The 23,368-nt window shown below is 44.5% G+C and overlaps 1 protein-coding gene across 1 annotated transcript; it reads right to left on the reverse strand.

Annotated features, from left to right (window-relative positions):
* Window positions 1-5,433: 5,433 nt before the first annotated feature.
* Window positions 5,434-21,724, reverse strand: LOC118832846 (putative P2Y purinoceptor 10). The gene is made up of 2 exons (XM_036740217.1): window positions 21,627-21,724; window positions 5,434-6,749 (listed from the first exon to the last, which is right to left on the reverse strand). Exon 2 carries the CDS (start codon window positions 6,701-6,703, stop codon window positions 5,714-5,716), a length of 990 nt encoding a protein of 329 aa, XP_036596112.1. The 5' UTR covers window positions 6,704-6,749; window positions 21,627-21,724; the 3' UTR covers window positions 5,434-5,713.
* Window positions 21,725-23,368: the final 1,644 nt, after the last annotated feature.

Genomic DNA, 23,368 nt, shown 5'->3' on the forward strand with positions numbered 1-23,368 from the left:
TACTGAACACTTGTGCTCATCTTACATACCAGCAAGGTTATGCTTAAGATCCTGCAACCTCGGCTTCAGCAATATGCGAACCAAGAGTTACCAGAAGAACAGGCTGGTTTTTGAAGAGGTAGAGGAACTAAATTCCAAATTGCCAACATTTGCTGGATCATGGAGAAAGCAACGGAGTTTCAGAAAAACATCTATTTCTGCTTCACTGACTACACAAAAGCCTTTGACTGTGTAGATCACACAAAATATGGCAAGTCCTCAAAGGGATGGAAATACTAGATCATCTTACTTGTCTCCCGAGGAACCTGTATGCGGGCCAAGAAGCAACAGTTAAAATCAAACATGGAACAACCTATTGGCTTAAAATTGTAAAAGGAGTACGACAAGGCTGTATATATTGTCACCTCATTTATTTAGCTTATATGCCGAATACATCATGGGAAATGCCAGGCTGGATGAATCAAAAACTGGGTTACTGGGACAAATATCACCAATTTCAGATATGCAGACGATACCACTCTGATGGCAGAAAGTGAAGAGGAATTAAGAAGCCTACTGATGAGGATGAAAGAGAAAAGTGTAAAAGTTGGTTTGAAGCTTAACATTAAAAAAAACTTGATCTTGGCAACTAGTACCATCATTTTCTGGCAAATCAAGGGAGAAGAAATGGAAGCAGTGTCAGACTTAATATTCTTGGGCTCAAAGATCACTGCAGACAAGAACTGCAACCGTGAAATTAAAAGATACTTGCTCTTTTCTAAAATTCTATCTATCTCCTTAACTTCTTTCTTATTTTTGGTTAGATTTATGCAGTCCTAAGAGGGTAAAGTTGCGATCCCCCACTGGTATAGTTTATTTCCTCCTGTAATTTATTTAACTTTTCCTTTAAGAATCTGGATGCTATACTATTTGGTGCGTATATGCCTAATATTGATATTACTTCACTGTCTACGGTAACTGTTAGCAAAGTGTAGTTTCCCTGCTTGTCTCTTCTAATTAGATCTAGTTTTTTGCCTTTGCTTTGTTTGAGATCATGACTGTTACCCCTGCTTTTTTTTTACCTCAACTGAAGCATAACAGATTCTGCTTCAGCCCCTTACCTTTACTCCATCTGTATCTCTCTTCTTCAAGTGTTTTTCTTGTAAACAACCTATCGTTGGATTCTGATTTTTAATCCACTCTGCTTCTGTCTTTTGGGTGAGTTCATCCCATTCACATTCACAGCTATGATTACTAACTGTGTATGCCTCTCCTCAGGGCAGCTAGGTAGCACAGTGGAAGAGCGCTGGGCCTGGAGTCAGGAAGACCCATCTTTCTGAGTTCAAATCCAGCTTCAGAAATTTCTAGTTATGACTCTGGGCAAGCCACTTAATCCTGTTTCCCTCAGTTTCCTCATCTGTAAAATGAGCTGGAGAAGGACATGGTAAACCACTCCATTACCTTTGCCAAGAAAACTCCAAATGGGGTCACGAAGAGTCAGACACAAATGAAAAGTGACTACAACAAGAGTGCTCCAGGCGTTGGGGATACAAAGAAAGGCAAAAGACAATCCCTGCTCTCAAGTAGCTCACAGTCTAGTGGGGGAAGACAACAAGCAAACAACTATGCACAAATAAGATATGTACAGGATAAATTGGAGATAATTAACCAAAGGAAGATACTAGCATTAAGGGAGATTGGGAAAGGCTTCTTGAAGGTGATATTTTACCTGGGACTTGGAGGAAGCCAGAGAGGTCAGGAACAGAAGATGACTGTGTTTTTGCTGGTTCTCCCATGTCCGGAAGGCTCTCCTTCCTTGTCTCTAACTCTTGGCTTCCTTCAAGTCTTGGCTAAAATCCCACTTTCTGTGAGAAGCTTTTCCTGATCCCTCTTTTTTTAAATTACCTGTAATTTACTAGTGATTGTACAAAGTTGTTTTCATATTTTCTCCCCCATTAGACTGTGAGATCCTTGAGAGCAAGGACTTTCTTTTGTGATCCTCATTACTTGGCTCATTTAGGGGGGATGCCATGGATGATGGTCCAGCAAGAGATTGAGGAGGAGTCAGACAGGTGGGAGAACCAGAAGAAAGAAGGATCAGAAAAGTTGAGGGTAGAAGGAGTCATTTTAAGGATCCAAAGCATCAGAGAGGTCAAGAAGGACTTTGAGCCTATAAGCCTACAGAATTTACATATTTCTGTATGTTCATGGGTGTGGTTGTGGTGTGTGTGTGTGTGCATACCAAAACACCTGGGTCAAAAGGAGCTATTGTACATTTACACCTGCTCTCTTTTACCCAACCCAGGGGTGGGGAACCTGTGGCCTCGAGGCCACATGTGGCCCTCTAGGTCCTCAAGTACAGCCATTTGACTGAATTCAAACTTCCCAGAACAAATCCCCTTAACTAAAGGATTCGTTCTGTAAAACCTGGACTCAGTCAAAAAGCTGTACCCAAGGACCTAGAGAGCCACATGTAGCCTGGAGGCCGTAGGTTCCCCACCCCTGACCCAACCCTTGCCTCTAGAGGCTAGCGACACCCAGTTTGTTATTTGATTTTCATGATCTATGTCCTTCTCCCTGATTCCTCTGAAGGATTATGTGGCTAATGATGAACACCTCTGAAATAATATTACTACTAATGATGATGATGATGATGGTGATAACAGTAGGAATAATGTACCTTGTACTTAAATTGACTTGAATTCTAATGTTCAGGAAATCTTATGGCACTCCCATGAGCTAACTTAGCAGGATATCCTGCTGAGGGATTACACCAAACTATTTAATCATAGAAACAGGATTTTTAAAGGGATCTTATGCTCTTGACCAAAAGCTAGCTTGATGTCCAACGTTTACAAGTATGAATAAAAACACTGGCTTAATCAACTATTTAATGAAATATACATCATTTTATATCTTGACACTGAACATTAAAAAGTGTGTATAAACCAAACAGCAACCAGTAACAATAACACGCAATTAAATTGAATATAACACATTGCTGCACAAAGTTCTTATTGTACTTCTTCACAATTTCTGCCTTATTATTCTGACCAATCAGAAGGTGGGAATATCACAACAGGGTGATGGAATTCTGGAAGAGATGTTGACAGAAGGCATCTGGGGATGCTAAGTACTGCTGGAAGGCTTCTGGAAAAACAAATCCAGTAATGTCTGTCTTGTTGTCCTCATTTTTTCATTACAACTATCCTTTTACTCATATAGGCATCAGACCCCTAGTTGTTGATTTTTACTGCCTTGAAACAGATGATATTCCTGCTTTCTTGATTTTAGCCTTTCTAGCATAGCCATAATGTAATACAAGGTACACAGCTCTTTAAAATGTATGTATTTGCTTCCTCATGTACTAAATTAACCATTCTCTGCTGCCTTGTTTCACAGGGTCAAGCCCCCCCGCCCCCCAAAAAAACTTTGCCTTGAATGGTGGGAAACTCAAAGCCTGTAGCCACAAAATCCAAAGTGTTTTCATTATAGTCAAAAGTCTTCCATGTTGCTCTTTGCCATTTCAAAGGAGTTTCAAGATTGGCTAAGATGTCAGGGTTATAGAATCATAGATTTGCACATGGAAGCAACCTTAGAAATCATGTAGTCCAACACCTTTACTTTATTTAAGGAAACTGAGACTAGGAGAGGTTGGACTTGCCCAAGGCCCCAGGATATATTTATAAACATGCCATAACTTATAGATCAAAATGAAAATCATATTCCAAAGCAGTCACCTTGTCCAAGCCATTTCTGGAGCTTCTCTATGGGAATTTACCATCCACACCAGAAAGTCAATCCCTCCTTGTAGGGACAGGCAGATTCCAAATGAAGAATGTTGCATATTCTGATATACATGATCACTGTTTTGGCTTTGCCTTGTTCTTCTTAACAAAGAATACCACCAGGGGAAGGATAGTATGCAAATGAATGAATGAGAAAGCATTTATTAAGGGTGTATTATGTACAATGTAGAGGCAGCTAGGTGGCTCAGTGGATAGACTGCTAGGCCCGGAGTCAGAAGACCTGAGTTCAGATCTAGCCTCTGACTAAGTGACTCTGAGCTAGTCACTTAACCTCTATTTGCCATAATCCACTGGAGAAGGAAATGGCAAACCACTTCAGTATCCTTTCCAAGAAAATCCCATGGAAAGTATTGGCGTGATATGGTCTACAGGGTCATGAAGAGTCAGATATGACTGAACAGCAACAATATGTACAATGCACTGTGATTTGCATATCAGGAAATGTTATTAAAAAACATTAATAATATTGTATTTTTAAAAATTAAATTCTCATTATTTCTAGTCATATCACATGCTCCCTTTGGTCAGAAACTAGCTTGTCTATACCTCTCTCCCCTGGCCTCCTTTGCTGTTACCAGTATACTTGAGCTAATAGCTCTTTTGTGTAGGCCCCTCACTGGAGGGTAATGCAAATAAGTGGTCTGGCTATATTGAAATCCTCTTTAATGGTCCTGAAATTTTAGTAATCACCTTTGGAAAAAAAATGAAGCTAGAAATATGTCCTCCCAGCATTTGCCCTTTCTTTTTTTCACACAGGATGTGATAAGGATCTAGGTTCATTATACTATAGCATGAGTTGTTGGATTTAACCACTCTACTCACTAAGAATGGCTATGGAACTTTGGGGTCATCCAGTTGCCTCATGCCAAACTTATCCATATCTGAGCTAAATGGCAGGGTGTCTATCAAAGTACTGGCTTTCCAGGCACATAGCAGGGGTGCAGTAAATCCCTATGGAAATTTGTAAAGTTGTAAGGATATGTGTGTGTAGGGTGAGGGAGTTAAGTCTGAGACTCATCTGATTTCCTTAAAATTCTCTGCTTTTCTTTTTCTTTTTCCTATGTCAGCTTAATGGGCTTACCCCCGTGGGCCATACCTAAAGTGAGACATCCTTTGTGATGGAATGGATTGTTTGAACCTTTAGGACTGAGATCTGTAAGCACTACAGAATTGGGACATTATCAGAAAATCCTATGTGTCTGACTCAGCTAAGAGACAAAGTGCCAGGTCTACCCCATAAGGACCAGTGCAATGACCACAGCAAATTGGGCTATACCACTCTATCCATACTCACATACGTTGACCCAGTTTTGGTCTATTCTTCATGGGCACAGCGAAGTGAAGAGCTGGGTCCTCATCTACTGAATTGTATCAGTGAGGGCAACTAGATGAGATGAGGTAAGCTCCAATCCCCCTTTTCTTCAAGAAAAGGAACTAGGGGCCAAATTCTATCTATTGTTTTTCCCCTTTGCTTATGTAATCCTCACATCTAAGAGACTGGCTTTTTTCATCCACGTTATAGAAAAAGAAGGGAAAAGACACTGGCTCCTGAATAGTAATTCAAGATAAGCTTTTGTGTTTTTTTTCCTACAGAAAAGAAATATGTACATTGGAAAAAATTAAAAAAAAATATACACATGGGATGAAATTACCACAATTTACCAAGAACATTTTCAACAAGATGACTTCTCTCTTCCATCTGAGACATCTGTCAGGCTTTAATCTTGTTCTCTTAAATAAAAGAGTCCTCAATTTCAGAACAACAAAAACAGTCCAGACAAACAAACCCTATCTCTGTCTCCTTCTATGCCCACTGCCTCCATACTAAGTGTCCAGTAACTTCATCTATAGCTTGGCTATTTCTCTGGGTTTAGGGACAAGCCAAAGAATATGAGAGAAAAGCAAGTCTTTGGGGATGGGCTTACTTAGCTCACCATTGAAGAGCCACTCTCCTTGCTCATAAGCCGGGATCGGATCACTGAGCTACCATGGCGGGAGAGTTGATCACGGAACTCAGAAGTCGTGAAGTAATAAAGGATCGGATCTAAGCAGCAACACAGACTTGCAAGGCACAAGGAGAAAGGGTGGAAATAGTGTGTGCTTTGAACAATGGGGCAGCTAGTGATAACTTTTTCCTTCACTAAGGTATAAAAAAGGAAGTTTATATGGTAGGGCGTGAAGCAGATGAAGAAGACCCCAGCACACAAGAAGACCATCCGAAGAGCCTTTCGCTTCTCGGCTTCCCCTTCACAGGCCACACGTGGGTGCTGCAAAGATATTACTGTCTTCCAGGTGCACCAGGCAATGGTGACAACAGGAACCACGAAGCCAGCCAGCTCAGCCATTATGATCATTGCCACTGAGGGTGCCACATTCATCTGTGTGTATCCCAGGTCAGCAAAGCAAGCATCTTGGGACTTGTTGGCCAGAACAACACTTCTCACAATGGGAAAGGGCAAGCAGGCAGTCCCAACAACAACCCAGATGGTAGCACTGATGGCCATATCATATCTGCGCTTCCAGTCTCGGGCCTTGAAGGGCTTGAGAAGGAAGAAGCAGCGCTGCAGACTAATGCATGTCAGGAAGCAGATACTCGCATACATGTTGAGGTACTTCAGGTAGAAGCAGAGAAGGCACAGGAACCTTGGGAAGGGCCAGTGGTGGTTGATGTAGTAATAGATCCGCAGTGGCAGTGAGAGAACATGGGCAAGGTCAGCCACAGACAGATTGATCATGAAGATGATGGCCTTGTTCTTCTTGCTGATGAAGCGACACAAGACCCAGAGCGCTGTACTGTTGGCCAGAAGGCCAGGGATGAAGACCACGATATATGTGATAGCATACAGGGAGTACTGGAATGTTACATTCGTGTTATTGCAGTTGTCGGTTGTATCACTTGTGCCATTGCCGCCCATTTTGCCTGGTGATGTGTGTTCATTAAGGAAAGACTGGGTGTGATTCCTGCAGAGACCAAAGAAATACATGTGAAGGCATTCATTCAACAACCATTCAAGAAAAACTGCTTAGGTGCCTACTGTGTACACAGCTCTGTTCTGGGCACTGAATGAGATAGATGAGGCTCTTGTCTTCATGGAGCTTCCAGTCCAATAGGGAGATGTGACACATACACAGACAATTATAACATATATTACACGATCAGTACAAAACAAAACGCTATGTGACAGCCAAACGAAAAGAGCCTAGCAGACCAGGGGAATAAGGGAAGGCTTCATGCTGTGGAGTTGGACTTTAAGGGGTGGACAGGAATTCAACAAGCAAAGAATGGACCCAATGAATGGGGCAATCAAGCATATGGGAGTGGAAGAGTGCAAAACAAAGTCTTTAACCAACACACTGAGCCCAACTCTACTTTTGAAACTTATAATACAATCATGTTGCATATGAGAAAACTAAGGCCTTAAAGAGATCATGTGATTAACCCAAGGTCAGACAGTCAGCTGTGGAACAGCTGGGATTTGAACCAGATCTCTTGGCTCCTGGTCTAGTACTTTTCCTCTGAGACAGCTGTGTCACTCTACCCTCTTCCCAAGTTCAGCAGGTCAGGTAAATAACCCTGACAGAATTCCTTGCATCATCCCACCCCTAACTCTGCTTCTTAGGACCTACCAGGTGTAATCATTTACTGGGATAGAGTAGCTCTGGTATGGCCACAAACCTCTCCAGTGCCTCATTGTGGTGTGATGATGAGGCCATGCCAGTGGAGCTCTGATAGATTCTACCAAATGGGAGAGGCCACAAACATAGTGTCAGAAATAGATGGTACCTGCTGTCTGATGAGCAGCTTAGCTAAGTACAGAGAGGCTCATCATTAGCAGATCGGCACTTGGTGATGAGTTATTTAGCCAGGAAACAAAGAAAAATAGAGAACGGATCTCAATCCTGTGTGTTCTCTTCCTTCCATAGTGATAATGGCAAGGTGGTGGAAAAGGGGACAGGGTACTAGGAATCACACAGGTTTCGAACCATATATAAATATTAATCATTGTTGGGTCCTCTAAATCTGAGAAGAACCAAGATACAACGATATTTCTGTTCTGGCTTTCGATGGAACAAGAAGATGCCAGGAAACTACAGCTAAATGGATAGGTGGCCCACAGGTTCACCTCGCAGAGACAGAGTTGGCTCCTGCATGTGCAAGCAAGAAGTCTACGTCAAATATAATGAATTCTAGTGCGTGCACCAGGATCTCTTGGGAAGGATGGAGAAATAAAGAAAACTTTTGGAGGATTGGACAAAACCTTCAAATTAAAGCAACACACCTTGATACTCAATGACTTCAACATGAAACCCCGAATAGAGGAAGCCATATGAACATCAGATAATATTCTTTGACAGCTTTAACCACAAAGATAGCTGTTTAATGATATTCTGATTATGTTAATGAGTTATAAAACAGGAACACGTGCCACTATAATGGAGGATGTCCTGAGTAGAGTCCAAATGAAAAGCTATGATGTGCAGTTGGATGAGCAGCCCAGAGAGCTGGTCCATCAGTGTGTGTGTGTGTGTGTGTGTGTGTGTGTGTGTGTGTGTGTTATATAAACTAAAAGTGTGTATATATGTGTATGTATGCACACACACACACATATATACACATATCCATATATACACACACAAATACATAGTATCCCAAAACTCTTAGTGCAGTTTTAAGCTTTAATTATGTGCATATGTGTATATCTGTATAGCTGTTGAAAAGATACTGCAGATGAACAATGAACAAGGAGGAGAGCAGGCTTGAGTGTCCTTCAATAACCCAAAGTTGCTCCTGGATATCAAAGTTTCTCCATGTGCCTTGTCTCTTTAGTTGACTCTGTTAAATGGCTGAGGGGGCTATGAATTCTCCCCAAAAGGAAGTGAAATGACTTCTTGCTGCACTTCAGCTTCTGTTCCTATGGAAAAAAACAGACTAAGCAGTATGAATGCACTCTCATCAAAAGATGAGTGCCAAATTTCTAAAAATAAGAGCCATTCCCCAATTGATAAATGGTCAAAGGATATGAACAGGCAGTTTTCAGAAGAAGAAACAAAGCTATCTATAGTCATATGAAAAAATGCTCTAAGTCATTAATAATTAGAGAAATGTAAATTAAAACAACTCTAAGGTACTACCTCACACTTATTAGATTGGCTAACATGACAGAAAAGAGAGAGAGCTGATCAACTATGAGTGCAGACTGAAGCATACTGTTTCACTTTCTTTATTTTTCTTGTTTGTATGTGTGTTTTCTTTTGCAACATGACTTATATGGAAATATATTTTGCATGAATTCACATGTATAATCAATATCATTTTGCTTGCCTTCTCAAAGGTTAGGGGAAGGGAGGGAAGGAGAGAATTTGGAACTCAAGATTTTAAAAAATGAATGTTTAAAACATTTTAATGTATTTGGGAAATATTTAACAAAATAAAAATATATTTTAAAAGGGAGTGCAGGCATGGTAGGGGAGCCCCCCATTCTTCTGATCATTCACTTCCCCCTTCCATATGGTCAGTCCATCCCACCTGGCCCATCACCTGTGATAAGAGTTGAAGGACACCATGTTGTTCACTTGGATCCCAGTAATCAGGTGCTATATACCAGGAGTCACATCAACAGGATCACAAGCACTTGGGCTGCCATGAAAAGCCACAGTTGGAGAGGGTCACTTTAACACCTCCCTCCACCAGCCTCACCCAAGGAATTCAGAACTATATGATGGACAAGTAGCTGCTGGCACCCAAAGCTATGCAGGGCTGCCATCTCCCAGGGTGGCTTTCCCTTAATGTCTTCTATTCATCTCCAGTAGCTGCTCTCAGAGGGAACAGAATGACTGTGGGTGACTGAGAGAATAGTAAGCAAGTTAGCCATCCACTCCCATCCCCTGCCTGGTCCGTTTGACCTGGCCCTCGAAGCAGCAGGACCCATTTTTAGGGACCCGTGAAAATTATCTGGCAGATCTCACTATCCATTCCTGCCTCACTGATGTCAGATACTTTGGCATGTGACATTTAAGAAGTCAGTTTCTCTATGTTCTATGGTAAATAAACAGCAAGTTTCTTTGTGCTAGAAAACCACAGGGCATAATCTGGAAATGATCTTGGAGGGCGTCTAACCTGCCTTTCATTTTACAGATGAGGAAATAGAGACTCAGAAGTAAAATCACTTGCTCAAGGTAACCTCAAGCCATATTTCTTTTGACTGATTCCAGGTCGCTTTTGATTGTACCACCATGCCTCTGTTCAAGCTGAAAATAATTTCAGGCCCTATTTGGCTGTGAACTCCCATCTTTCACACTTTTATAGGCAGAGGCTTTGACATTTACTTGGCTGCTTCCCCAAATCTCTTCCCTGGCTATGTGGGGAAAGGAGGGGTTCCCCAAACTCAGCCTTACCTGTCCCTGCTAAATGTAAAACCCTAGGGAAATATGCAGAAAGATAGATTCTGAGAAGCGACAAGGTTAACTTGGGCTAGCTCTGTAGTTTGAGTCATTTCTGTGATTGAAGACTTCATAATCCCGAGAAGCTAGGTAGCACTGTGGTGGATAGAGCACCAGACCTGGAGTTACGAAGACTCATCTTCCTGAGTTCAAATCTGGCCTCAAACACTAGCTGTGCTACCCTGGGCAAGTCACTTTACCCTGTTTGACTCAGTTTCCTCATCTGTAAAATGAGCTGGAGAAGGAAATGGCCAACAACTCCAGTATCTTTGCCAAGGGAACCCCAAATGGGGTCATGAAGAGTTGGACAGGACTGAAACACCTGAACAACAATGGACATAATAATCAGAACCCTTCCAAAGTGGATTGGACTTCCTCTCCCCTCCCACCCACCCAAAGGAGGTGTTCAAATGGAGAATGAATGACTACTCAGGGACATATTTATTTATTACTCCAACGAGTGGAACACTGTCAGGCACAGAGTAGACACTACATAACTGCTTGTTGATTGGTTGAGATTCCTGTTCATATGTGGGTCAGACTAGGTGTGCTCTGAAGGGAGGACACCATTTGGCTGTGACATCTGGTCTTGCCACTTTAACTGCCAGGTTGACAAGCAGCCTCTTCCCCACATCAACGATCACTTTTGCAGACATCCTCTCTTTCCCAGCTGGCCTGGGCTCTTAGCATATGGCCCAATAGCCTAAGAAAACAACGTAGGAGTCTCTTCACCCTCCTTCTCCAGCTAAGAAGAATCGGGCTGGGAGAAGGTGGAGAAACAGAAACATAATCAGATCAGAAATCACATGGGGCCAGACATTTCTTACAAGGAGAAATCATCATGTCCAAGGCCTCCAAGTGCCCTCAATGCTAACACCCAAGTCTCCAAAAGTCCCTAGGATCTGCTTCCAAAGGTATCCCAGCTTCTTGTTTTGGTTGGTCAGGGGCCTGGACAGGGGTCAGAAGCATGCATTGTCTGGTCATGCAGCCAAATGGCTTCCTAGCCATCTACAATGCTCATGGCCACCATTTTGTCCAAGTAGAGGCAGAATCTCATCTACTGTCAGAAGAGTTGCCCAGGGGAAGGGACCCAGCATAAGCCCTGCTTCCTCCATGAAGCCTTCCCAGGTTTCTCTAGTTCACAGAGCTCTTCACTCATTAGGCATTTGGAATAAGCTGCCTTGAGGTATGTTATATCAGGGGTGTCAACTTCATATAGGAACACTAAACTGTACTTAAGGAAATCTGTGGGTGAGATTAGAAAACCACATATTAATATTACCTACATTTTATTGTATTTTTATCTGTTTTGTTAATACTTTCCAATTACATTTTATTCTGGTTCTGGCTGCACTCTGGAGTGTATTGTTATCTTACACTGGAATCACAAGATAGGATACCATAGACCAGGGATGGGGAACCTGTGGCCTCAAGGCCACATGTGACCTTCTAGGTCTTTGAGTATGGCTTTTTGACTGAGTCCAAGTTTTATAGAACAAATCCTTTTATTAAGGGGACTTGTTCTGTGAAGTTTTGATTCAGTCAAAGGGGACTTGAGGGGACTTAAGGACCTAGAGGGCCACATGTGGCCTCGAGGCCACAGGTTCCCCACCCCTGCTATAGACCCATTGAGCTGGCAGGAACCCTAGAGATAACTCCCTTCAATTTACATAGGAGGATACCAGGACACAGTGAGGTAAAGTGATCTCCCTTTCAGCCAATCTATACATATTTATTAAGAACCGATGTCCCTAAGGTCACATATCCAATTAGTGACAAAGCCATTAGTAGAATCCAGATCTCTGGACTCACCTAGCTACAAGACCAACATTTTGCATACAATAGGTTGTTTAACAAATATATGTTGAATGGATGAAAGAAAATGGCAGAGCTGAGCTCTTCATCCAGGCCTTCTGACTCCATTTCTGGTGCTATGTCCACTACCCTAGTCCTGGCCCTACAGTATGGCTTTGTTAAGTCACTTCTTTGGGCTTCAGACTCCCAAACTGTAAAATATGGATACTAATTGCCATCCAGTGGGAACACAGGGTTGTTTTGAGGAGTTAACGAGATAACATCATGGGTTCCGTAAGTCACTAAGATCTATATAAATAACAGCTATGACTGTGAAGTAGTAGGTAGAAGGTTCTCTTGGAATCAGCAAGGCCTGGGCTCAAGTTCCCTCCTTAACACCCTGGATGGGTGGTTCTGGGGCAATTGATTAACCTCCCAGTGTCTCAGGAAGAGCCCTAAAGCTGGAAACTCAAGTCAAACTACAGCAGGGGAGGGAGTTTCTACACTGGGAGTTCCCTCCTTACACTGATGAAACCCAGGTGACCACAAAAAATAAATTAAATGCTAGTACTGTGACAAACTTATTGCCTTGACTCGATTATGACTTCCTTGAGAAACAGGACCTTGCTTTTATTTGGGGCTCCCACAGCATCTAACAAAGATGACTGGCTATTGAGTGTTCAACAGATATTTGTTGTGGTTAACCAGCTCACATGAAGTCTAAACTCATGACCTCAGCATCATCAGTGCTGTGTTCTAACCCACTGAGCTAAACAGAAGTCAGCATATAGAAACAACTGGAGCCAAGACAAATGATAACCCACGCAAATGGCGGCCCTCCAAGGTTTGCATTTCAGTCCCTGATCCTGTGGTTAGAAATTACTGAGCCATGTATTGAAAACAGAACTTTTAGTGAGTGCCTCCAATTACAGCTTTCTATTCAATTTAACAAATATTTATTAAGCCCCTACTGTGTGCCATGGCACTGTGTTAGGTAGAACAAAGACAAATGGGACATTCTAACTTTGAAGAAAGAAGCAAAGGTAGATAGAGCACAGGGCTTTGAAAGTCAAAAGTTATGGGTTTGAGAACTGTCACTACTATTTACTAGCTGTATGACTTTGGTCAAGTCCCTTTCCCTCTCTGGGTCACAGAATGCACATATGTAAAACGAAGAGCTTGCTAGTATAGCATTGCTGACGTTTCTTCCAGCTCTGATCTTCTGTGATTTCATAAAATGACGACTTTGCCACCTCTTGCTTGAAGACCCTAGGCTCAGGGTCAGCACCGAGGACAGTGGTGCAGCTCCTGTCTTTCCTCTCCCAGGAAAAGGACTGAAACAATCATTATAATTCACCCTTACTTCTCTGGTATTTTAAGGTATGCAAGCAACAACCCTGCGATCTAGGCAATGTAAACATTATCATTACCTTCACCATTTTACAGATCTTGTAACTGAGGCTCAGAGATTTAAGAAACTTGGCATGGTCATATGCAGAGGTATGCTGGTAAATATTTAGCTGGAGAGGGGAGAGGGAGGAATACATGGGGGACACACTTCAAAGTTTAATCTTCATTATTAACATTGCTTCCCAGCTCTGGCAGGGAAGGAGTCACTCACGATCAATCAGCAGCCAGTGCTCAACCAACAAATGCCTCTTTTCAAGCCTTGGGCCCCAGGAGGTGTTTTTGGCTACAGATAAGGTTTGATGGTCTGATGAGCTACAAAGCAATTTGTACCTGCTCTGAGTGAATTACTCTCCAAACCACAACAGGCTAACGTTTTACTGATTCACATTAACATCCCAGAAATGTCCAGTCCACTCTGGAGATCTGCAAAACCCTGGTCTAACCACAAGGGCCTCAGCCACCTCCCATGCTGACAGCTATTAGACTTAGCTAAATCCTGCCTGTCCTTCCCTGACCGCCCCAGGCAGCACCAGCATCCTAACCTGGCCTTCCTCCTCTCTGGCTCTTCCCTGTCCCTCACTCCTTACTTTCAATCACTTGCCCGGGCTGGGGGAGTCTCTCCCCTGCCCTCACTACCACCACCAGACATCAGTGCCTGGACTATAGTAGTAGCTAGCCTCCTAAGTGGGGCCCCTGCCTCCAGGGTCTCTTTTCTCTTACCTCTAACACATCTGCCTTCTTCCTAAAGTACCATTCTGACCATGTCATTGGTTTCTTCTAAAACCTTCAGTGGACTCTATTTTCACCTGAATAAAGTAGAAACTTCCGGGGTGACATTCAAGCCCCTCCACAAGCTGACTCCCTTCTCTCTTTTCAGTCTGATCTCATCTTACTCCCCTTAATATATGAATCTGTGATCTCTACTGTCTTATTTTCAACCTGTCCTCTCTGGAGAAGGGCTAAACTAGAGAGGTAGGCAAGATGACTGTGACCCTTTAGGAGACAGCATGGTACGGTGCAAGGGCACAGGGTCTGAAGTCAAAGGATGTGGGTTTAAAATCACACCTCTGCCCCTTACTGCCTTTTAGGGCAGCTAGGTGGCGCTGCAGTGGACAGAGCATCAGGCCTGGAGTCAGGAAGACTCAGCTTCCTGGGTTCAAATCCAGCCTCAGATACTTCCTAGCTGTGGGACCCTGGGCAAGTCACTTCACCCTGTCTGCCTCAGTTTCCTCCTCTGTAAAATGAGCTGGAGAAGGGAATGGCAAACTACTCCAATATCTTTGCCAAGAAAACCCCAAATGGGAGCGTGAGTAGGACATGACCAGAAAACAACTGACTGACAAACCTGACCATCGCCTGGCCTCAGTTTCCTCCTCTGTAAAATAGTCCCAATACCTTTGATTCCATCTGCTGAAGTCTGGCCCTTTCTTCAAGGCCTAGTTTGGGGGATATGCTTACCTACTGGCGCCCCCACCAGGTGAACGTGATCACTCCCTTCTCAAATTTCTCTCCTTAACACTTACTGTGGAGATTTAGGTTCCCCTTTTCTTACTCTGACCCCGACCTCCACTGTGTCTGGCTATCTGTCTCTCTATCTACTGTGTGTCCCCAGCTCTGAGACCAGAGCCTTGCTCCCATCTGGGCTCAGATCAGTGTTTGCTGAATGAATCCCATAACTCCCATTCTCCTGTTCTACTTTTGTCTCCTTGGTGCATGGCTGGTTACTTGTGGTGGTGCTGCCTCCCCATCCAGGCCATCTCATGACTCTCTGGAGCAATGCCCCATTCCAGCAGCCAGCCTAAAGTCACACACTCCTCAGTGGAGTCTTCCTCCTCTGATGGCTCCAGCCCTTCCCCTTCACTGGATTCTCCCCCTTTGCTGAGCTGAACCAGACTTAGAGTGAGGGCCCTGGGGCCCAATACACTATTGTTTTCTGGGGGTTTCCTCTGTGTGTCTCTTTCCTCAACCAGCCTGTGAACTTGTAGAGAGAATAATGCCCAAGTCTTTGCCTTCTTCAATAGCCCTAGCACCCAGTGCTGGGAATAAGACAGCACTCAGGAAATACTTCCTCTTCCCCTCTTTCCCCAGCCCCCCATGCCATTTCTGTAGAGGCTAGTGACTTTTCCCTTCTGGCTTGCTTCTCTATCAAATCAGAACAATAATACCTGTACTATTTTCCTCATTTTCCTTGTATATTGTAAAGTGCAAAGCACTATAGAAGTGTGTTATTACATCATCACTACTATTATTAATAATTAATTGTAATGATTAATTAAAAGAAACTCAAATGAGTATACTGGACAATAGAATAATAGAGATATTTTTGTTGTTCAGCTGTTTCAATTGTGTCTGGCTCTCTGTGACCCCATTTGGGGTTTTCTTGGCAGAGATACTGGAGGGGTTCACCATTTCCTCTCCAGCTCATTTTACAGAGGAAGAAACTGAGGCAAACAAGGTGAAGTGACTTGCCCAGGGTCACACAGCTAGTAAGTGTCTGAGGCCAGATTTGAATTCAGGAAGATGAGTCTTCCTGACTCCAGGACTAGCATTCTATCCACTGTGCCACCTAGCTGCCCATGATAGAGCCAGAAGGGATCTTTTCGGAGGAGGAAACTGAGGTTCAGAGAGGTGAAGCAACTTGTCCAAGGTTGTAAGTAGGTCAATTGATATTTGATCCTAGAAAACCTTTTTAATTTTGTTGACTCAGGCCAAAGCGTGGGACCTATTTCTAATGCTAGGAAGGATAAATGACCTAGGGCATACCAGCAAGGTTCCAGAACACCTGAGATCCTTAAAGCTAAATGCTCCAACCCGTGTTGGAAGCCTGGTTTTGCTACTTACTGGTTGTAAGTGGAGAGTAAGTAAAATCCCCAGCCCTCACAATTAGGAAGCAAATTTCTCAGGCACAGAAGAGAGAGTTTCTAAATCCGAGAGTCTGCTGGCACCAAAAGTACTTTGGTGATTTTTTTGAAGGAATCACTAGTTCTTTAGGCACAGAGAGACCTGGTGTTACTGTCTTTACAAGGAAAGGTCACTTGACCTTAGAAAAGCACAATGGTAGTGGAGTTAAGCATCAAGTGGACCCTAAGATTAAACCTCAGTAAAGGCTTCCACACCTGATTGATGAAATGCTCTCACCACGAAGACACAGGTTCCAGCCCTGATTCTATGGTGTGACCAGAAGCAAGATACCTGGTCCCATCTGAGCCTCTGAGAGTAGTGATCCCTGCATCACCTACTTGCCAAGGTTGCTGAGACAGAAGTGCTTTGAAAATAATGAATCATTAGAGAAATGAACACACAACTCGAGTAGAAAAAGGACCTCTGGAGGCATCTAGCCCAACCTTCTCATTTTCCATAGGAGGACACTAAGGCCCCAGGAAGTGAAATGGTGCCCAAGAGGTCTCTGAGGGTGGATTTGAACCTAGATCCTCGGACCTCAGAGCTAGTGCTCCTTTCACTGTACCAGACTGACCCATAATCATAAATAACGGACCTATTCTAGGCTTAAGAGTAAGATTCATTTCACCTCCAAAGCTCTCAGAGTCCAGGGTCAAGGGACCATCGTTTGCTGGCAGCTCAAACTGTAGGCAGGCTTTGGAAACAACTGGCCACCAGGGGTCAGAGCTGTGCCGAGACTGGCAGAGACTGGGGAAACTTGGGAGGGAGATCTGCCCAATTAATTCTGAGCTGGAAGAGACTGTCAAGATTGTGGAGTCCAGGCCCTCATTTTGCCAAGGGGTCCTGAGACCCAGGGAGGAGAACTGTGAACATCTGAACTCATGTCTACTTATTCTTAGTCTAATGCTCTTCCCACTGGGCCTAAGTTGCCTCCAGAGTGGGAGGACACTCCAGAGGGGTTAACACCCACTCCCAAGTGGCCCCCCTTTCTTTCCTCCAGGTGTCTGTAGCTTCAGGTTCTCACTTGGAGATACATGTGCCCTCCCAGGCAACTAAGCTCCTGCTGGTATTCATTGTAGCTGGTCCCTATGCGGCACCATAATATGCTCCCCTGCTGATGCTTGAAATTTCATGATCGGAGCTTCATTCCTTTGGATTAAGCACTCATTCCCCTCTCCAGTGCATTGTCTTTTTAAATGCCAATGCCCCTCGAACAATTAAATCCTTTACCAGTCAGTGGGCATACTTTCTTATCCTGTCTTTTGTGATAGGAAAGAAGGAGGTGGCCCAGAGAGTTGGCCTCCCTGCCTTCCCCTCCTCCTTCCTTTCTGTGGAAATGACAGCATCTACCAACTTCATCAGGTTGGGGGCGGGGCAGCAGGACAATCTCTCCCCTTTCTCTCCCACTTTCCCCACAGCAAGGGAAGGAATTCTCATCCCCATTTTCTCAGATGAGGAAAGGGACCCTTAGGATAGGGGTATGACTAGCCTGTGGGCACACGGTTAGTAAGGGATAGAGCTAAGAGTCCAATTTTCTTCTCATGTTTGGCCAATGAAATTCTGCAAATGGGCTCTGGTGTCCAGCTGCCTATGCACATGAATCCGAATTCCTGAAGAAGCCCTGAATTGTTGCTGTGGGCCACAAATGAGCCTTTTGCCCAAATCTGGTCATTAAAGAGCCCTTGGTATGGCATTCAAAGAGCTGGGCTTGAATCCCTTCCTAAGTACCTGAGGGGTGGGGTCCTTTCTCTCTTTGGGCCTCAATTTCCTCCCTAGTAAAATAAGGAGACTGGATTAGAAGCCAGATGAGGTTCCTTCTAGCTCTAAATTGTCTGCTAGGACTTAAGTATAGCAGCTGCAAAAGGAAAGAGCTACTAAAACATGGAGCTCATTGTACAGGGGGAGAGTGAGGCCCGAGGAAGTTCAATGACTCACCCAAGGGAAGCAGCTTTGGAGCAAGAGGGCCTGGCTCTCCAACTCCTTGCCTCTGTGACCTTAGGTGAGGCCCCAGTTTTCTCATATTTAAAATGATAGCATTGGACTAGATGGCCTCCGGGGTTCTATCCAGCTCCATGATCCTTTATTTTTCAAAATGAACCCTGTAGGAGGTCACAATGATAGACTAATCATATGAGGCTGGACCATTTGTGTGTGAGTTTGTGTGTGTGATAAATTAACAGAAAAATAAATTCTTTTTAGCTTCACAATTGATTTTAACTGCCGCTTACACCTTCCACTCCAGGGAATTACATATCCAAGTTTACTTAAGCTTTCTCTGCATCTAACTAGAAGGAGCCACAGAGATCATTCAATTTAATCCCCTCATTTTACAGAGAAGGACATTTAGGTGCAGAGAAGGAAAACATCCATGCATCACTTCCGAGTTACACTCGGAAAGAGTGGCAGAGCCAGATTTATCTGACTCTAAAGCTAGGGCTAGCTCTCTCTCTTTTCCCTAAGGTCACAATCAACAAGTGCTCAAAAGTGCAAAGGGATCCAGCTTCTAGAAAGCACTTGTGCTTCATACAAAATGACCTCCCTCAGGTTTGGGGTGACCCGTTTGTTCCCATGCTCAGCAGCTGTGATGCTTGTTTTCAATGAGGTGGGCCCAGGAAATCCAGGGGGGTGTAAAACCTCTCAGCTAAAGTACAAGTACCTTGGTCCCTCCCTACCTGACCCCCATCCTGAGCTTGCAAACCCTATTTCAGAATTTCTGGGTTCCTTTCTTTTGGGGTAGCCAATTGCTGTTTTTTCATTTGAAAAAAGAGAAATTAGTTACAAAATGTTTGCCTGTGGTCATGAAGCTGACCTTCTGTTCTCACGGGGGTGTGGCAAGCCAAAAAAAAGTCCAATGTCCTTTAAAGAAGGTCTGTGGGGTCTCTGCAGGCCTTGGGCCTGATCATGACTGCTATTTCCCTAGCTTTAAAATTGACCAAGAGACTTTCTTGAAAATAGCTCTGGGAGCAAGGGAGCATAAGGATTCTCATTCCCACCCTCATTTTACAGAAAAGGCCACTGAGGCTCAGAGAGAGGAAGTGACCTGCCCAAAAGCAAATAGCTATCTCCTCAGGGGCCCTCTGGCCCCCTCTAGTTCAGTTCCCCACGTAACGTTTTCTCTCCTGTGCCAATCCTTCAGGTCCCCTCATCATACCTAGGTAATTATTCTGAAGCATATGGCACCAGGCAAGGGGGAATGAACATCCCAGAATGAATCTTCCCACCCAAATGGACAGGTCAGGCATGTTGCCATGTCTTCCAGACAACAACCAAGGTATATAATGGAAAGAATACTGAGCCAGAAGGCAGAAAAGCATGCCTCTTAGCCTTTCACTCTCTGCAGGACGGCATACAAGCCGCTTCCCCTTTCTGACCCTCAGGCTGCTCATCTGAAAAAATAACTGGATTTTACAAATAAGATTAAATTAGACTAGATCAGGGGTTCTTAAACTGAGGTCTATGAGCTTGTTTTAAAAAAAAACATTTTGATATATAAGATTTCTTTTGTAGTATTACAAATTTTATTTTCTGTATTTAAGTTGATTCAGAGAAGGGATCCCTAGGCTTCACTGACCTGCCAGAGGGGTCCATGACACAAAAAAGGAGAACAATCCCTGGTCTAGCTGAACTAAGTGATCTCTCGGGCCCCCTTCATCTCTAGCATTCTATGTCCCAGGTTTCTATCCCACCCCCTGGGAAAATATGCTCTGCCACAGACTCATTTTATTCCATGCCAATGGGCTAAATTCAAGCTGAGCATCCCTTGGGCCAAGAGCTGTTGTTGTGATCCCTCCAAGGTGGCCAGAGAAATCCTGGAAGAAACTTCCCCTTGAATGCCTTCTTCCACCTGGAAGCCATGCAGCTTGACATTTAAGCCATCTACACTACTTGAATTGGGCAAGTTCCCAGGTGAGCCCGAAAGGGAACTCCTTGGGGCCCAGAAAGGTGGAGCCATGCTCTACTTGTCTGGACTGGAAATCTTTCTTTGTGTGTATTTCCCAGCTGGCTGCAAAAGCTGTCACCACTAACGCTTGCTACATCTCTAGCAACATCTCCTGCCATTCTCTGCCCCAATACGCTGCCTTCCCTTTCTATCACTAACAATCACACCAGGTTCCATATACTGAGAAGCTGAAACAACCAGGTAATAGAGATAGAGATTATGCCTAATGGGGATCTGGACAATGAAAAATAAATGCGACTTATACCTTCTAAAGCCCCGTGACCAGATAGCTACTCCCAGAGAAAACACCAGAACCTGTTCTTGTTCTCTCCCAACTGGTCATGGCTCTGACAGGCTGGGCACAGCCCACCCTCAGGGGGAACCTCTTTTTGACTCACCCCATAAAGCTCCTGGCTAAGGCCCAGAGAAGTGCTACCATTCAAGGATTTGGAGCTCAAAGCTAATGAGAAGGGTAGCCAGAGCACCCCGAGAAACACCAGAACTGACTCTGGAGCTTGCTGGCTCAACTCCATTCCCCAAGATCTGGGAGTCTGGGCTCCATCTCCAGCTGAAAACAGAAAGGATTCCTAAATACAAAGCCAAGACTTTAGAATAGAGAGAACTGGAGATCACTTCCCATCCTAGGGTGGGGGACAATGGACAACCCCTAGAGCTTTTCCATTCTACTACAAAGCGCTGCTAGAACAACTAACACCCTCCTTCCCACCACACCCCCCTCCCAGTGATGCCTCTTGATAGACTTCCACACAGCGGAAACTTACAACACAACAGATTCATTTCTCCAAATCTCTAGCTAACTAGCCCTCATTTCTCCATGGTTTGACACAAGGACTTTTTTGAAACACAGAGATTCTTTCTGAGCCAATCACTCCAAAATGTGGAAACTCTCCTTGTCCTCCCAGAGGTGGGAAAATCAAGTGACTTCCCCTCCCTGGGCCACATTTTCCTCATCTGTCAAATGGGAGGGTTAAATCTGATGTTCTCTGTCCTTTCCAGCTGGGAAGTCTATGCTCTGAGGTCCGCTCCCTCAGTGAGCGCCCAGAGCCAGGCTGCATCTGGACCCCTATGTGCCACTGAAGCCAAGGGGTGGGAAGAGGCTACCTGTCGCTTGGCCTCCTGGGCCTGGCCAGCTCCTCTGTCTTTGTGCTCTTCGGCAGCTGCTGGGGCTGTTTCCTTACTCTAGTGGAAGAGCTTGGTTGGAGAGTAGAACCCTCAGGAAAGCTTTCAGGTCCCAGGCTTGCCAAGGCCCCTCCTCCTCCCATGGCCAGCCTCCGTGGCTAGGCTGTTGGGTGAGGTCAGGTCCTGGCTAAACCATACATGGTGACACTTACCCTGAGGCTCACCCTGGCCTGGCAGCTCAGTGACACAGCATGAAGCCTGGGGAGCAGCAACAGGGCCCCGGTGACACAGAAGCTTGCTGATAAAATGCACAACGTGCTGTTTGAAGAGGAAGTTAAATGTGCGTGGTGTCTCACCACAGAAACAAGGTAGGTGCCCCAGATAGGTGATGTCATCAACCCTTATTTCTTCTTTGTTTCATTGGTGCAGTAGAATTCAAAAGACCAGAGTTGTGCAGCAGAAAACACGAAACCAGGGTCCTGTCCTCCGTGAGGCTCTCCTTTGCAGCCATTCCCCACACAGAGTTCTCACAGGAGCCCCTTGGGAGTCTGAGTCAGTTTGGGAAGTTGGACAGCACCTTGGAGATCAACTGGTGGGGAAACTGAGCCTCAGAGCCAGGACATGGCCCAAGGTCACCCAGTAACTAAGGAGCAGAAGCAGGATTGCCACAAGGAGCATGACCAGGGATCCTGGTGCCACGAATCACAGGAGGGATCTGGGAGCTTCCTGAGTCCAATCCTCTCATTTTAAAGAAGAAACCGAGGTCTAGAGAAGGCAAGCAACTTGCTCACAGTCACATTATTACTGAGCAGTAGAGCTGCAACCTGAACCTGGATTTCAGGGCTCTTTCCATTACATTTCGTTGGGGGGCCAGAAACTGAGAAGGACCTAAGAGTGCAACCCAGAGGATAAAATACAACCTTGTTTGTCATTTAAAGCCCTTCACACTGCGGCTCCAACCTACTCTTCCTGACTAATTTTGCATTACTATCCCCCCATGCACATTATGTTCAAGCTAAGCTGTTCCCCATAAAGGACATTCCATCTCCTACCTCTGTGCTTTTGCGAAGGCTGTGCTCCCGTGCCTGGCATGCACTTCCTCCTCACCTCCACCTCTGGGAATCCCTAGCTCCATCAAGGCTCAGCTCTTCTCCTCTCTTAAATGAGATCTTTCTTATGTTCCCCACCCTAGTTTTCATCATTGTTCCATCTCCCTTTCCTAAAGTATTTGTTTTAACTTGGAATATATTTTGAATTCACAATAACACTTACTGATTATGTGTTCTTCCCAGGAGAATGAAAGTTCCTTGAAGGCAGGGACTTTTCATTTAGTTTTGGTATGCCCAGAACCAGCTTGGGGTCTGCCATATAGCATGCACTTCATAAAGTTTCATTGAATGGCAGTTCAGGAAGGTTTAGCTCAACGTTTCTAAATCACAAAGGCTATGGATCTGCAGGAACACCGACTGTTCTGTGCTAGAACGAGGTGTCTCACTTGAGCTTGAGAGAAATGAGTTTGTGGTAAAAGGGTTATACTAGGAGGCCTCTGTCTTAGAGGAGGAAGGATGCCCAGGGCAGGAGGAGTGTTGAAAGGGTTAGGAAGTCTCCTCTAGGCTTCTCCTATGGCCACAGAAGCACAGATTCCATGTGTGTCAGTGAGGCTCTGTCACCTAGGAAGACACAGAGAACCTTGCTGGTGTCAGGGACAGAGTCAAAACTAGAATCCTAGCTAGAGGCCATTGCTTCTTCCTGTGGGTTCTCCCAGTATTCTGGAGTTTTCTATGCCCCTTTCACACTCAGAGTCTCCTCATTTTTTCCTGTGTCTGTGGTTTCATGGTGCACCCCCTCCTAAGCGCCTTAAGGACAAGGCCTTTCTCCAGTGTAGCCCTTGCACACCTTGCTCAGAACTCAGTCCCCAGCAGGTGCTTCAAATGTATTTGCTGAACTGAGGTCA

This window comes from Trichosurus vulpecula, chromosome X (genome assembly GCF_011100635.1).
Source record: "Trichosurus vulpecula isolate mTriVul1 chromosome X, mTriVul1.pri, whole genome shotgun sequence".
Taxonomy (NCBI): Eukaryota; Metazoa; Chordata; class Mammalia; order Diprotodontia; family Phalangeridae; genus Trichosurus; species Trichosurus vulpecula.